At 42.6% G+C, this 15,891-nt stretch overlaps 1 protein-coding gene across 5 annotated transcripts in view; it reads left to right on the top strand.

The window, feature by feature from the left end:
• Positions 1-15,891, top strand: part of PCCB (propionyl-CoA carboxylase subunit beta) — an 84,914-nt gene that overhangs the window by 30,464 nt on the left and 38,559 nt on the right. For all 5 annotated transcript variants that reach the window (XM_059920274.1, XM_059920271.1, XM_059920272.1 and 2 more), the window contains exons 7-9: positions 8,304-8,412; positions 9,687-9,807; positions 11,702-11,783. In XM_059920274.1, the coding sequence (XP_059776257.1) occupies positions 8,304-8,412; positions 9,687-9,807; positions 11,702-11,783 (312 nt within the window). The remainder of the gene's footprint in view (positions 1-8,303; positions 8,413-9,686; positions 9,808-11,701; positions 11,784-15,891) is intronic.

Below are 15,891 nucleotides of genomic sequence, written 5' to 3'. Positions count from 1 at the left end.
AGGATCTTCATTGCTGCTTGTGGGATCTTTGCTGTGGCATGCTGGATCTTTAGTTGTGGCATGCAAACTCTTAGTTGTGGCATGCGAACTCTTAGTTGCAGCATGTGGGATCTAGTTCCCTGACCAGGGATCGAACCTGGGCCCCCTGCATTGTGAGTGTGGAGTCTTAGCCACTGGGCCGCTAGGGAAGTCCCCAGTATATAATTAAGAACTAGGATGTTTTCTTACATAACCAGTTGTTAAATTCCAGAAGTTTAACACTGATACAGTACGTTTTAAAAAAAATTGTAGAATATACATAAGAAATGGTTAAGTGGTAAGATTTAAGTTACAGTTCTGTTTGTGCAACCATCATCACCAGTCATCTCCAGAACTTTTTCATCTACCCCAGCTGAAACTCTGTACTCATTAAACATTAGTTCTCCATTCCCTACCCCCAGGCCCTTTCTGTTGCGGAATTTGTGGACTCATACAATATTTGTCCATTTGTGACTGGCTTATTTCACTTAGCATAATGTCTTCAAGGTTCATCCATATGGTACCATGTTTCAGAACTGCCTTCCTTTTTTAGACTGATTAATATACCTTTGTATGTAATACTACATTTTGTTTATTCATTCATCTGCCAATGAACACTTGAGTTGTTTCCACCTTTTGGCTACTGTGAGTAATGCTGTAATAAACGTTGGTGTACATGTATCTGTTTGAATCCTTGTTTTCAGTTCTTTTGGGCATACACCTAGGAGTGGACTTACTGGGTATTATGGTAATTCTGTTTAATATTTTGAAGAAACATCAGACTATTTTCCACAGTGGCTGCACCATTTTACATTCCCACCAGCAATGCACAAAGGGTTCCAATTTCTCTACATCCTTGCCAGCGTTTGTTTTCTGTTTTGATAATAGCTATCCTAATGTGTGTGAAGTGGTATCTCACTGTGGTTTTCATTTATATTTTCCAAATGATTAGTGATGTTGAGCCTCTTTTCATATTATTTGCCATTGATATATCTTTTTTGGAGACATGTCTATGCAGGTCTTCTGTTCAGTTTTTGATTGGATCATTTTATTGTTGTTGTTGAGTCGTAGGAGTTCTTCATATATTCTGATATTAACCCCTTAACAGATCATGATTCGAAAATATTTTCTCCCATTCTGTGGGCTGCCTTTTCATTCTGTTAGTGTTCTTTGCACAGAAGATTTTAATTTTGATGAAGTCCAGTTTGTCTACTTTTGTAATCTCTGCTATTATTATCATACCCAAGAAATCTTGCCAAATCCAGTGTCACGAGACTTTCCCTGTATGTTTCCTTCTAAGTTTTGTAGTTTTAGCTCTTATGTTTAGTCCTTTGATCCATTTTGAGTTAATTTTTGTATATGATGTAACATAAGGTCCAACTTCATGTTTTTGCATGTGGATATCCAGTTTTCCTAGCACTATTTTTTTTCTTTTCCGTTATAGTTTATTACAGGATATTGAATATAGTTCCATGTGCTATACAGTAGGTCCTTGTTGTCCTATTTTATATATAGTAGTGTGTATCTGTCAATCCCAAACTCCTAATTTATTCCTCTCTCCACCCCTTCCTCTTTGATAACCTTAAGTTTGTTTTCTATGTCTGGGAGTCTGTTTCTGTTTTGTAAATAAGTTCATTTGTATCATATTTTAGATTCCATATATAAGTGATATCATATGATATTTGTCTTTCTCTTTCTGACTTGGTTCAGTTAGTATGATAATCTCTAGGTCCATCCATGTTGCTGCAAATGGCATTATTTCATTCTTTTTTATGGCTGAGTAGTATTCCATTGTATATATATACCACATCTTTATCCATTCATCTGTTGATGGACATTTAGGTTGGTTCCATGTCTTGGCTATTGTAAATAGTGCTATAAATATGAATACTGAGGTGCACCTGTCTTTTCTGAATTAGAGTTTTCTCTGGATATATGCCCAGGAGTGGGATCCAGCACCATTTGTTGAAAAGACTGTTCTTTCTCCATTGAATGGTCTAAGTATCATTGTTGAAAACCATTTGACCAGGCATGGAAGGGTTTATTTCTGGGCTCTCTATTCTGTTCCATTGGTCTATATGTCTGTCTTTATGCCAGTACCACACTGTTTTGATTTCTGTAGCTTTTTAGTAGGTTTTGAAGTCAGGAAGTGTGAGACCTCCAACCTTGTTCTGTTTCAGAATTGTTTTGGCTGTATACAGAGTCCCTTGAGATTCCACATCAACTTTAGGATGGAGTTTTCTATTTCTACAAAAATGTCATTGAGATTTTCATAGGGGTGATGTTGAATCTGTACATTGCTTTTGGTAGTTTTTACATCTTAACAGTATTGAGTCTTTCAATCCATAAATAGAAGATATCTTTTCCATTATGTCTTATTTAATTTCTTTCAGAAATGTTTTATGATTTTCACTGTACAAGTTTTTTTTGCTTTTTTGGCTAAGTTATACCTAAGTACTTTATCCTTTTAGAAACTATTGTAAATGAAATTGTTTTTGTAACTTCCTTTTCAGATTGGTCATTGTTAGTGTACAGAAATGCAACTGATTTTGGTGTGTTAATTTTGTATCCGGCAACTTAATTTGTTTATTCTAACTTTGTGCGTGTGTGGAATCTTTGGGGTTATCTACATATAAGATCCATGTCATCTGAAAACAGATAATTTTACTTCTTCCTTTCTGATTTGGGTGCCTTTTTCTTTTTCTTGACTAATTGCTCTGGCTAGGATTTCCAATACTGTGTTGAATGGAAGTGGAGAAAGCAGGCATCCTTGCCTTGTCCCTGATCTTAGAGGAAAAGCTTCCAGTCTTTAACCATTGAGTATAATGTTAGCTGTGGGTTTTTCATATGTGGCCTTAATCATGTTGAAGTAGTTTCTTTCTAGTTTTCTGAGTATGTTTATCATGAAAGAGTATTGAATTTTGTCATGCTTTTACTGCATTAAGATGATCATGTAATTTTTTCCCTTTGTTCTTTTAATGTGGTGTATTGATATTGGTGTGTTCAACCATCCTTGCATTTCAGGAAAGAATTCCTCTTGGTCTTGGTGTATAATTCCTTATAAAATGTTGAATTAGATCTGCTAGTATTTTGTTGAGCATTTTTGCGGCAATATTTATATGGGATATTGATGTGTACTTTTCTTGTAGTGTCTTTGTCTGGCTTTGGTATTAAGGTAATGCTGGGTCTCAGAATGAATTAGGAGGTATTTCCTTCTCTTTAATTTTTTGGAAAGAGCTTGAGAAGGATTGGTGTTTAATCTTTCTTAAAATGTTTGGTAGAGTTCACTGGTGAAGCCATTTGGTCTTGGGCTTTTCTTTGGGAGGTTTTTGATTACTGATTCAGTCTCCTTACTAGTTACAGGTCTATTCAGATATTCTATTTTTTCATGATTCAGTCTTGGTGGTAGGTTGTGTGTTTCTAGGAATTTGTCCATATCATCCAGGTTATCCAATTTGTTGTATAGAATTGTTCATAGTACTCCTATAATCTTTTTATTTCTGTGGAATTGGTAGTGATGTCCACACTTTCATTTCTGATCTTAGTAATTTGAGTCTATTTTTTCTTAGTCCATCTAGCTAAATATTTGTCAATTTTATTGATCTTTTTGAGGAACCAAGTTCTGGTTTTACTGATTTTTTTTTTCCTCCCTCTATTTTTCATTTATCTCGGCTCTAATCTTTATTTTCTTTCTTTTGCTAACTTTGGGTTTAGTTCTTTTTTTTTTTTTTTTTTAGTTCCTTAAGGTGTAAAGTTAGGTTGAGAACTTACTTTCTTTTTTTTTTTTTTTTGCTTGTTGATTTTTTTGGCTGCATTGGGTCTTCGTTGAGGTGTTGTCTGGTTTCTCCACTGTGTAGAACAGGCTTTCTCTAGTTGCGGTGAGCGCAGGCTACTCTTCGTTGCGGTGCGTGGGCTTCTCATTTTGATGGCTTCTCTTGTTGTAGAACATGGGCTTTAGGCACACGGGGTTCAGAAGCTGTGGCACATAGGCTCAGTAGTTGTGGCTCGCAGGCTCAGTAGTTGTGGTGCACGGGCTTAGTTGCTCGGCGGCATGTGGGATCTTCCCAGACCAGGGCTCGAACCCGTGTCCCCTGCATTGGCAGGCGGATTCTTAACCACTGAGCCACAAGGGAAGCCCTGAGAACTGATTTTCTTAGTGTGTTTAACAGCTTTAAATTCCCCTCTTAGCACTGTTTTTGCTGCATCTCGTAAGTTTTTGTACGTTTTCATTTCTCAGTATTTTCTAATTTCCCTTGATTTAATCTTTGGTCCATTGGCTGTTTTAAGAGTGTGATGTTTGGGACTTCCCTGGTGGCACAGTGGTTAAGAATCTGCCTGCCAGTGCAGGGGACACGTGTTCAAGCCCTGGTCCGGGAAGATCCCACATGCTGTGGAGCAACTAAGCCCGTGTGCCACAACTACTGAGCCTGGGCTCTAGAGCCTGCGAGCCACAACTACTGAGCCTGTGCACCACAGCAACTGAAGCCCACGTGCCTAGAGCCCGTGCTCTGCCATAAGAGAAGCCACCGCAATGAGGAGCCCATGCACCGCAATGAAGAGTAGCCCCCGCTCGCCGCAGGTAGAGAAAGCCCGTGCGCAGCAAGGAAGACCCAACGCAGCCAAAAATAAATAAATTTATTTTAAAAAAGTGTGATGTTCAATTTCCACATATTTGTAAGTTTCCAGTTTTTCTTGTTTCTAGTTTCATTCCATTGCGATCAAACAAGATAGTTTATATGATTTCAATCTTTTTAAATTTATTAAGACTTGTTTCACATATGCCTAACGTGTAGTCTATCCGATATAATACTGTTGTCTACTCTACCATCTAGATTCCAGTTTGGTCACTTGTCCCCAAAATGTCCTTAATGGCATTTTCTTTCTCCAGTACAGGATCCATTTCAGGATCACATATTGCCTTTAGTTGTCATGTTGCATTAATTTCCTTTACTCTGTGACAGTTCCTCAGACTCTTTGTCATGACATTTTGAAAGCTACAGAATGAATTATTTCATAGACTGTTGCTCAGTTTGGGTTTATCTGGTATTTCCTCACGATCAGATTCAGATTAGGTATCCCAGCCTGTCTACTACATTAGTGATGTTGTATCCTGCTCAAATGATCACATCTGGAGGCAAGTGATGGCCATCTGCCCTTCACTGGTGCATTAATTTGATCATTGTTGAGGTGTTGTCTGGTTTCTCCACTGTGTAGTTACCGTTTTTTCTTTGTAACTGATACTCACTGGGGAGATGCTTTGAGACCATACAAGTATGCTGTTCCACATTATACTTTTTTTCCTTAATTTAGTATCTTTTGATGATTCTTGTCCAAACCAGTCTTTACAAGATGGTTATTTTTCAGCTCCACCACTTGCTTCATATCAGTTGGTGATCTACTCTAAGGAAGAGCCCTGCTTTTCTTGGGCATTTGTTTATTTCATTGACTTAATATGGGTTCATGGATTTCCTATTTTACTCTGTGGTTTATATTCCATTACAGTACTATCATTATTTTGATGCTCAAATTGTCCTTCCTTTAGCCAGTGGGAGTCCCTGTAAGCTGGCTTCTGTGCTCTTTTGTTAGGAGAACCAATGTCATATGTATACTTTATGGGTAGTGTGTTTTAGTTCTTGAACTTTGTCCTACCCTGAAGTCACGAAGATACTTTCTGTTTTCTAAAAGTTTTATTATTTTGCCTTTTATGTTTGCATCTAAAGTTGGAGTTGATTTTTACACATAGTATGAAATAGAGGCTAGTTTGATTTTTTTAAAAAATTTTTTTCCAGTATAGATACCTAGTTGATCTAGAGCCTTTTATTGAAAAGAACAATCTTTCCTGCTCTGTGATGTCATTTATATTGTGAATCAAGCATCCATATATCGAGTGTTTCACTGAGCTTTCTTGGTCTGTTTGCTTATCTCTGTGCCAGTCAGTACCATATTTTCAATTACAATGGCTTTATGACAAATGCTGATACCTGGTACAGCAAGTTTTCCTTCTGTATTTTCTTTAAGTGGTATGGATATGGGATATTCTTGACCCTTTGCATTTCCACAATTTTTTTTTTTTTTTTACAACTTTGAGATATAACTCATGTACGGTGAATTGCATACACTTTAAGTTGTGCAATTAGAGCTTTGATGCATGTATACAACCATGAAGCCATGACCACAATTAAGATAATGAACATAACCATCACTTCCCAAGGTTTCCTCATGTATTGTTGTAATTCATTCTTTCCTACCTCCCAGCCTTGTCTTTAGGTAACTGTTCATCTGCTCTTTTTTCTAATTAAAAAAAATTTTTAAATTTTATTTATTTATTTTTGGCTGTGTTGGGTCTTCGTTGCTGCACACGGGCTTTCTCTTGCTGTGGCGAGCGGGGGCTTCTGTAGTTGTGGCGAGCAGGGGCTACTCTTTGTTGCAGTGTGCAGGCTTCTCATTGCAGTGGCTTCTCTTGCTGCGGAGCACGGGCTCTAGGCGCATGGGCTTCGGTAGTTGCAGAACATGGGCTCAGTAGTTGTGGTGCATGGGCTTTGTTGCTCCGCGGCATGTGGGATCTTCCTGGACCAGGGATCGAACCTGTGTCCCCTGCATTGGCAGGCGGATTCTTAACCACTGTGCCACCAGGGAAGCCCTCATCTGCTTTTTATCACACAGGATTAATTTGTATTTTCTAGAATGTTATATAAACAGAACCATACAAAATGACATTTTGTATATACAAAATATATACAAAAAGTATGTACTCTTCTTTTTTTTTTTTTGACAGGGCTGGTTTCTTTCACTTAGGATAATTATTTTGAGATTAACTTGTTGATGGAATTGGGCTGTTTCTAGTTTTTTTGTTTTTGGCTGTGTTAGGTCTTTGTTGCTGCGTGCACGCTTTCTCTAGTTGCAGCGAGCGGGGGCTACTCTTTGTTGTAGCGCGTGGTCTTCTCATTTTGGTGGCTTCTCTTGCTGCAGAGCACAGGCTCCAGGCACGTGGGCTTCAGTAGTTGCAGCATTCGGGCTCAGTAGTTGTGGCATGCAGGCTCTAGAGTATAGGCTCAGTAGTTGTGACTCACGGGCTTAGTTGCTCAGGCATGTGGGATCTTCCCAGACCAGGGATTGAACCCGTGTCCCCCGCATTGGCAAGCAGATTCTTAACCACTGCGCCACCACAGGGAAGTCTCTGTTTCTAGTTTTTGATTGTTACAAGTAATGCTCTTATGAACGTTTGTTTGAGTCTTTGTGTGGAGTGTGGAAGATAGACCTCTCTAGCTAGGCCATTCTAGCAAGATTCCAAACCAAGGAGCCATAAAATAAAGACTGATACAACACAGATAATAGTCTAAGGACTAATGTCCTTAGTATATAAAAACAACTATCTAGTAGGAGAATGGGCAAAGAACATGAACAATGAGATGACAGAGATGATTGTAGTAAGATACTTATTGCAGCATTGCTTGTTATAAGTAAAACACTGGCAACAGTCTAAAGGACCATCAGTAGGTGACAGTTAAGTAAGTTGTGATACATATCCTACTATACTGATACGGAATAATCTTCAAGAAGTTTGAGAACAGTGTGTGTAGGACAGTGTGCTAGAGAGAGAATAAGGGAAAAAATATATAAATGCTCATATGCATGGATGTCAGAGAAACTGACAGTGGTTGCCTTTGGGGATGGAAATTAGAGGACTGGAAATAAGGGCTTGCATGTAGACTTACTTTCTACTGTATCTCCTATTCTGATTAAATTTTTTACAATATGTCTTTATCATCTTTAAGTTAGAAACTAAAAATTAAAGCCTGTCACTCTCTCAAAACACCAAACATTGATTATCATTGTCTCCAGATGGCTTCATTTAAAGTGACTGATTAATTTTAGGCAAGCTGCACACTATCACAGTGCCTCAGTTTCCTGATCTGTAAATGGGGTGATAATAGTACCTAGGCTTTAATGACACAATCCCATGAAATGCTTAGAAAAATTCTTGGTGTGCAGCAAGCTCTGAATAAGGGTCACCTGTTAGGGTGTTCTACAGATGAATGATTGGTAGCCACACTGCAGGCTATTTTGCTGAGAGAGAACCAGGCAACGAAGGTTTTTTGATAGACAGTGAGGCAGGGAAAACATGGGTCTTTAGTTTGGATACGCATCTGTGAGCTGCGTCCTAACCTGGTTTTGCCACCACGTCACTATCTTCTCTGCGTTTGTCATCTTGGCTGTGTGAACTCTATGGCTCCATTGAGTTCTGGTGCTCTGAGATTGAACTTTCTGGAATTCTCTGGTTTCAGGACACCTCCTACTTGTTCATCACTGGCCCTGATGTTGTGAAGTCTGTCACCAATGAGGACGTTACCCAGGAGGAGCTCGGGGGCGCCAGGACCCACACCACCATGTCAGGTTAGAGGCCTCGAAGCTTACCTTACTGTTGTCAGACGCTGAGAAGAGGAATTGCTAGAAGTGACAGTCTGTTACAGATACCACTTCATTGACAGAATTTCTTTGAATAGACTGTAGTGTCATGTATTGTCTACAGATACAGTAATAAAGGTGGATTTATATCTCAAATTCGTTAAATTAAATTACAGGCTACTACTAATGCTTTCATAGTCTTTGAAATTTTTGAGCTAACTAGAATGATGGTTATAAGAAATATGATTCATAAAAGTATGTGTGCTGTGGAAAAAGTAGCACAGGGTAAAGGGGATTGGGATTGTTGCAGTTTTAATGAGGGTGGTAAGGACAGGCCTCACTGGGCAATAGATTTGAGCAGATTTGAAGGAGTGTATTGCGTGGATACCTAGGGGAGAAGCATCGCAGGCAGAGGCTCCTGAGGAAGGAGAGGGGCTGGTGTGCTCGGTGAGTGGCAAGAAGGGTGGTTGGATTAGACACATGACATGATCTGACTTTAAAAGCTCAGTTGGGCTGCCTGGTAGAGAAGAGACTCTGGGGGCAGCGGTAGAAGCAGGGAGTCTGGTGGGGTGAACCTGAGAGGGAGTTTTCTGCCCCACTTTCTCTATCATGTCTATGGCCCTGTTTGGCTCTTCTGTGATTTCAGAGTGTTCTTGAGGAATGATGGCTTGATTCCTTACCAGGGCCACGTGGTTCCCCTTCTTTCCTCCTTTGTTCTGCCATTGCTGAGTACCATGACATGTGCCAGCCATTTTCCTTTTATTTTTGATTGTCCAGCTTTCTTGAGTGTTAATGGACATATAACCAGGCATTATTCCAGTTGCTGGGCTGCAGTGATAAGACAGGCCTGGCCTCTACCCCGTTGGAGCTGATACTCTCGGGGAGATGTAAGGCAGTAAACAGGGAAATAGGTGCTGCAGGGAAAAGTGTGACGAGAATTCCCACCTGGTCCAGGGATGGAGAGTGAGGGGTGTGGGGAAAGTTGTGCTCTGGAGAGGGGCAGGAAAAGCCTCAGCAAGTAGGCGACACTAGGCCAAAGACCTGGATAATGAAAGGAGTGACCCTTGCAGAGAGAACAGTCTGCATGGACTGAGAGTCAGCCTGAAGGTGTGTGGTGTGGTACCATCCTCAGTGGAGGGGATGGCGACAGGGCTGTCGGCACAGTCTGCTGCAGACCCGCCCTAGAGGGGGCAGGTGGGCATGAAGCTGCGTCTCTGGGCTGACAGGCGCCCTGGCCCATTATATACTCCCTGTTTTCTCAGGCGTGGCCCACAGAGCTTTTGAAAACGACGTTGACGCCTTGTGTAATCTCCGGGAGTTCTTCAACTACTTGCCTCTCAGCAATCAGGACCCGGCCCCTGTCCGTGAGTGCCATGATCCCAGGTGAGTTGCAGGCCGGAGCTCTTTCTCTCGTTTTGCAGGTTGGCTTGTCCTTCTCTGGCCCCTGTGCCCTGGCGGGACCTCCAGGGTCTGTCCTGGTGGGCAGCTTGGAGTAGACTGTGCAGTGGAGTCAGGTGTAGGCATGGTGGTGGCATGTCTGGGTATAGGAGCCACGAAGGATTTTATTTACTTATTTAAAAAGAAATTAAAAAAAATTTTTCTGGCCACGCTGTGTGGCATGCAGGATCTTAGTTCCCCCACCAGGGATCAAATCCGTGCTCCCTGCAGTGGAAGCTCAGACAGAGTCTTAACCACTGGACTGCCAGGGAAATCCCAAGAGATTTTATTTTTTATTCACGTTTTTCCTCTCTGTAATATCTGACAAGTAGTTTGGGAGTAAAAAGTGGCCAAAAAAAATATTATTTCTGAGTCTTTGTCCAGAATTGAGAGAGATTTTTTTTTTTTTGGTCTTAACATGAAATAAATCACTGTGAAATGATTCAGACAGCATGCCCTTTAGGAAATGTGCTGTGCACACCTGCTTGTGGCCAGAAGCCGGGGCATTCCTGGGGAAGGGTGTGTTGCTGACCACCTAGTGAAGACCTTCTTTCCTTCGTGCTATTCCGGCCACTGCTTGATGTGGGGGGCGCCGCAGATTAAGCCAGAAGCCCAGCTGGGGAACTATAGCTCCAGACCGCTGGCTGCTGTCTTCTCCATTTTGTTTCCTCTCTGATTTTGAAGCACTCACTTGGCCTGCAATACTTCTGCAGAAGGACTTGAAATTGTGTCCCTCGGGAAGAAGCCGTTTTCAGACACTGCCCTGGGCTTCTACCTATGGGGCCGTGTCTGGGCCAGGGATGCTCTGAAGAGTCATGTCCCCAGGGCCCCTCCTTGTCTGCCTCGGCCTCACTCCTCAGGGAATAAAATCAGTGGCCCACTGTGTGTAGTCATGAGAGGGAGGGTGGTCACAAGACCCAGAAGCGATGGGCACAGCCTCCTTTTCCGAGCTGCTGTACTGTTTGGGGTTCTTTTTTTTTTTGAATTTATTTATGGCTGTGTTGGGTCTTCGTTTCTGTGCGAGGGCTTTCTCTAGTTGCGGCGAGCGGGGGCCACTCTTCATCGCGGTGCGCGGGCCTCTCACTATCGCGGCCTCTCTTGTTGCGGAGCACAGGCTCCAGACGCGCAGGCTCAGTAGTTGTGGCTCACGGGCCCAGTTGCCCCGCGGCATGTGGGATCTTCCCAGACCAGGGCTCGAACCCGTGTCCCCTGCATTGGCAGGCAGATTCTCAACCACTGCGCCACCAGGGAAGCCCTGTTTGGGGTTCCTGAAAGGTTTAGGACATCATTTGAAGGTGTTATGGTCCGAGGGCCCAGACATGTCTGAACAGCCTGCTTTGGCCCAGCCATACCTCCTCTTCATTCAGTCCCAGGGAAGCTGTATGCATATGTGTAAACAGCACATGAAAAGTAAGGGAGGACTTTGTTACTGGGTGGGGCTGTACCCAAGACGCTGGTGCCGAGCTCTTTGGGAAGCTGGGCTTGATGGTACAGTGGCTTGTTCACTACAGTGTCCTTTGGTGCTCCATACGATACCTAGAATGTAGGAGGTGTTCAGAGAGGATAAATGAAGGAATCTCCACATTCAGGGGAATAAGCTCATTTTTTTCCCCTCAGAATGAAAACAGAAAGATCTTCTGGGTTAATATCAAGCTCAGGTTCAGTTTAATATGGTGGCAACAAAGGAATGTATCTTTGGGGACTGCTTTGCAAGCCCAGCAGGGACAGAATCAGTCCAGCCCCCGTGCTGTGTCTCCCCCCTTTCCTCTCCCATTCCCCACCCACAGAAGGCAACGGGCTCTTCCATGTTGATTATATCTGCTTCTTTTTCTATCCAAAGTGACCGTCTGGTTCCTGAGCTTGATACAATTGTCCCTTTGGAATCTACCAAAGCCTACAACATGGTGGACATCATACACTCTGTAAGTGCCACATCTGTCTGTCTTGTCTGTGCTGGCTCAGCCACGTGCATGTCATTGTGCTTTGGCTCAGTGAGGAAGTGCTGGACCCACAGGCCTTACCATTGGGCAACACAGGCAGGGCACGGGGTGGCACAGAACAAGGGCACTGAGTAGTGTGTTATGGGAAGAGCTAGTGGCTGTGGCCACCCTACTGGCTTGGATGGGCTTGGGGGCGTGGCAGGTGGGTCCGCAGAGCTCAGGGCTCTTGAGCTGGCACTCTGAGGCCCATAGAGTAAGGGCTGTGTCTCCAGAGCCTGGAGTTGAGGCAGGATGACTCTTCATGTACCTCTGTTTGGAGCCTCATGCTCAGAGGGCATTTTTTTTTTTCCTCTGGAGGAAGGAGAGTACACAAGGTGTCCTGTGACAGGGTTGAGGGGTGTGTGTGTAGGTCGGATGAGGACGGGAGTCGTTTGTAACCTTTTTCTTGGTGTAGCAGGTTCCTGGGTCATTAAGTGAAGAGACAGTGTTGGGGTGAACTGGGGGCATCTGTCGATGGCCATTGTCTCCCTCACACTTTCCTACACGCACTGTGCTCTTAGCTCTTCTCGCTTAACTGAACCCAGACGGCTCTGTGGGCACGGCCTCTCCCGGGGCCCTGGCTCTCCCAGTGACCTGTTCCTCCTCCCTGTACTGTGGGGAGTCAGCGTGAGTCAGCAGCCGTGGCCGGGCTCTGCCCCTCCTCATTGCTGGGTTCTTAGCCTGCTGAGCACCATTTGAGCCCGATTCTACCAGCATGTCCTCCTCTGACCTTAGCCTTCAGTACTCTCTACACCCTCACAGTTGTCCTGTCCGTCTCTCACCACCTCTGCTCCTGGACTCTCCAGCCCTCAATCATCCCATTCCTCTGGAGCCCTCTGCCCCTCCTGGCCTCTGCCTTCCTGGCCCAGCTTGGACTCTGCCATTGTGCCAGATGTTAACAGCCAGGCCCTGTTCTCAGTGTTGCTGCTGTATGACACTGTGATGGACAGAAACCCTGCCTCGGCGACCTCACATTTGGGTGAGAGATTCAGAGAACAAAAGCATACATGGCATGGGTAGTTTTAGGTCCAAGAATAGTGTGAAGAAGGTAAAATGGGGTCTGTGTCATCCGTGCTCCAATTCTCCTTTTGCCCTGTGGAGTCCCATCCCTGGTTCAAGGCTGCAGCCAGCCATCCATCCATCCATCCATCCATCCATCCACACACCCATCCATCCATCCATCCATCCATCCATTCATCCATCCATCCATCCATCCATCCATCCATCCATCCATCCATCCATCCACACACCCATCCATCCACGCATCCATCCATCCATCCATCCATCCATCCATCCATCCATCCATCCATCCATCCAGTCACTTATTCATCCAGTCACTTATTCATCCACCCACCCATGTTGCCAGTGGGGCCTGAGCCTGCCAGAGGAAAGCCCCAGAGCCTTGCTCCAGCCTGAGCTGGGCCCTCAGTTCACCTCTCTGGTCTCTGGCTTGAATATGTGCTGTGAACCTCCCCTCAGCTCTTGTTTTTATCTTCTTCACTTTCCCTGATCAAAACTCTAACTTCCTTCTCTATTCCCCACTCTGATCAGATGACATCAGCATTTCCTTCGTGGAGAAAATTGAGAGCATCAGGTTCATCACTCTCCATAGGTGCCTGTTTCTCCCTCTCCACCATCCCTTCGTGTCTCCCCAGGCTCAAAGAATGAGGTGCCTTCACCTGGGCTCCTCACTCCATTGCTTCCTATCTGGCATCTTGCTTTCTTGACTGGTTTAACTTCTTCTCCCTCTCTTAACTCCTTCCTCTTGGCAATAAATGTGTTTGAACATGTATGGACTTCTTGTCTGCTAAACCAAACCCTTCTTAACCTGAATCTCTGTTTAACTGATGTCCACAGTCTTTTCTGCCTTTTTCCTTAAACTCCTCTTGTCTCTTCTTCCTTTATTCCTCTCTGGAATCTGGCTTCTGCTTTTCTCCCTCTGTTGTATGACAGCTCTCCTAATGGCCTCTCCAAATTGCTAAATCCAGGGAACTAAGGTCATTAAAGAGGTATAGTTACAGAGGTAACCATTATTAAAATAAATATAAATCCTCCTAAATAACAGAAACATTTATATAGAATAGATCAAATAAATGCATCACATAGAGAAACAGACAAGCCTCCCCAGTGTTCTCTTCCAGGCATTGTTTTCCCACCAAGCCCCTGAGGGAAACCACCATCTTGACCTTTAACAGCATAAATTAGTTTTTCTTGGTTTTGTATACTATATAAATGGAATCATTTAGTGTGTGGTCTTTTCCGTCTGGCTGCTTTCATTCAATGAGATGACTGAAATCCGTGCATATTGTTGCAATGCATGTTATTCTCATGGTTCTCCTTAGGCTTTTTTTTTTTTTTTGATGCTTTTTAAAAAAAATTTTAGAATTTTATTTATTTTTTTATACAGCAGGATCTTATTAGTTATCCATTTTATATGTATTAGTGTATATATGTCAATCCCAATCTCCCAATTCGTCCCACCACCAACACCCCCCACCACCACTTTCCCCCCTTGGTGTCCAAAAGTTTGTTCTCTACATCTGTGTCTCAATTTCTGCCCTGCAAACTGGTTCATCTGTACCATTTTTCTAGGTTCCACATATATGCATTAATATACGATGTTTGTTTTTCTCTTTCTGACTTACTTCACTCTGTATGACAGTCTCCAGATCTATCCACGTCTCTACAAATGACCCAATTTCGTTCCTTTTTATGGCTGAGTAATATTCCATTGTATATATGTACCACATCTTCTTTATACATTAGCCTGTCGATGGGCATTTAGGTTGCTTCCATGACCTGGCTATTGTAAATAGTGCTGCAGTGAACATTGCGGTGCATGTGTCTTTTTGAATTATGGTTTTCTCTGGGTACATGCCCAGTAGTGGGATTGCTGGGTTATATGGTAGTTTTTTAAGGAATCTCCATAGTGGCTGTATCAATTTACATTCCCACCAACAGTGCAAGAGGGGTCCCTTTTCTCCACACCCTCTCCAGCATTTGTTGTTTGTAGATTTTCTGATGATGCCCATTCTAACTGGTGTGAGGTGATACCTCATTGTAGTTTTGATTTGCATTTCTCTAATAATTAATGATGTTGAGCAGCTTTTGATGTGCTTCTTGGCCATCTGTATGTCTTCTTTGGAGAAATGTCTATTTAGGTCTTCTGCCCATTTTTTGATTGGGTTGTTTGTTTTTTAAATATTGAGCTGCATGAGCTGTTTATATATTTTGGAGATTTATCCTTTGTCCGTTGATTCATTTGCAAATATTTTCTCCTATTCTGAGGGTTGCCTTTTTGTCTTGTTTGTAGTTTGCTTTGCAAAGCTTTTAAGTTTCATTAGGTCCCATTTGTTTATTTTTGTTTTTATTTCCATTACTCTAGGAGGTGGATCAAAAAAGATCTTGCTGTGATTTATGTCAAAGAGTGTTCCTCCTATGTTTTCCTCTAAGAGTTTTATAGTGTCCAGTCTTACATTTAGGTCTCTAATCCATTTTGAGTTTATTTTTGTTTATGGTGTTAGGGAGTGTTCTAATTTCATTTTTTACATGTAGCTGTCCAGTTTTCCCAGCACCACTTATTGAAGAGACTGTCTGTTCTCCATTGTATATCCTTGCCTCCTTTGTCATAGATTAGTTGACCATAACTATGTGGGTTTATCTCTGGGCTTTCTATCCTGTTCCATTGATTTATATTTCTGTTTTTGTGCCAGTACCATATTGTCTTGATTACTGTAGCTTTGTAGTATAGTCTGAAGTCCTCCAGCTCCGTTTTTTTCCCTCAAGACTGCTTTGGCTATTCGGGGTCTTTTGTGTCTCCATACAAATTTTAAGACTTTTTATTCTAGTTCTGTAAAAAAATGCCATTGGCAATTTGATAGAGATTGCACTGAATCTGTAGATTGCTTTGGATAGTATAGTCATTTTCACAATATTGATTCTTCCAATCCAAGAACATGGTATATCTCTCCATCTGTTGGTATCATCTTTCGTTTCTCTCATGAGTGTCTTACAGTTTTCTGCATACAGGTTTTTTGTCTCCCTTGGTAGG

Source organism: Balaenoptera ricei, chromosome 4 (assembly GCF_028023285.1).
Source record: "Balaenoptera ricei isolate mBalRic1 chromosome 4, mBalRic1.hap2, whole genome shotgun sequence".
NCBI classification, from domain to species: Eukaryota; Metazoa; Chordata; class Mammalia; order Artiodactyla; family Balaenopteridae; genus Balaenoptera; species Balaenoptera ricei.
The sequence above is the reverse complement of the archived record's forward strand: the minus strand, read 5'-3'. Positions and strand labels throughout refer to the sequence as shown.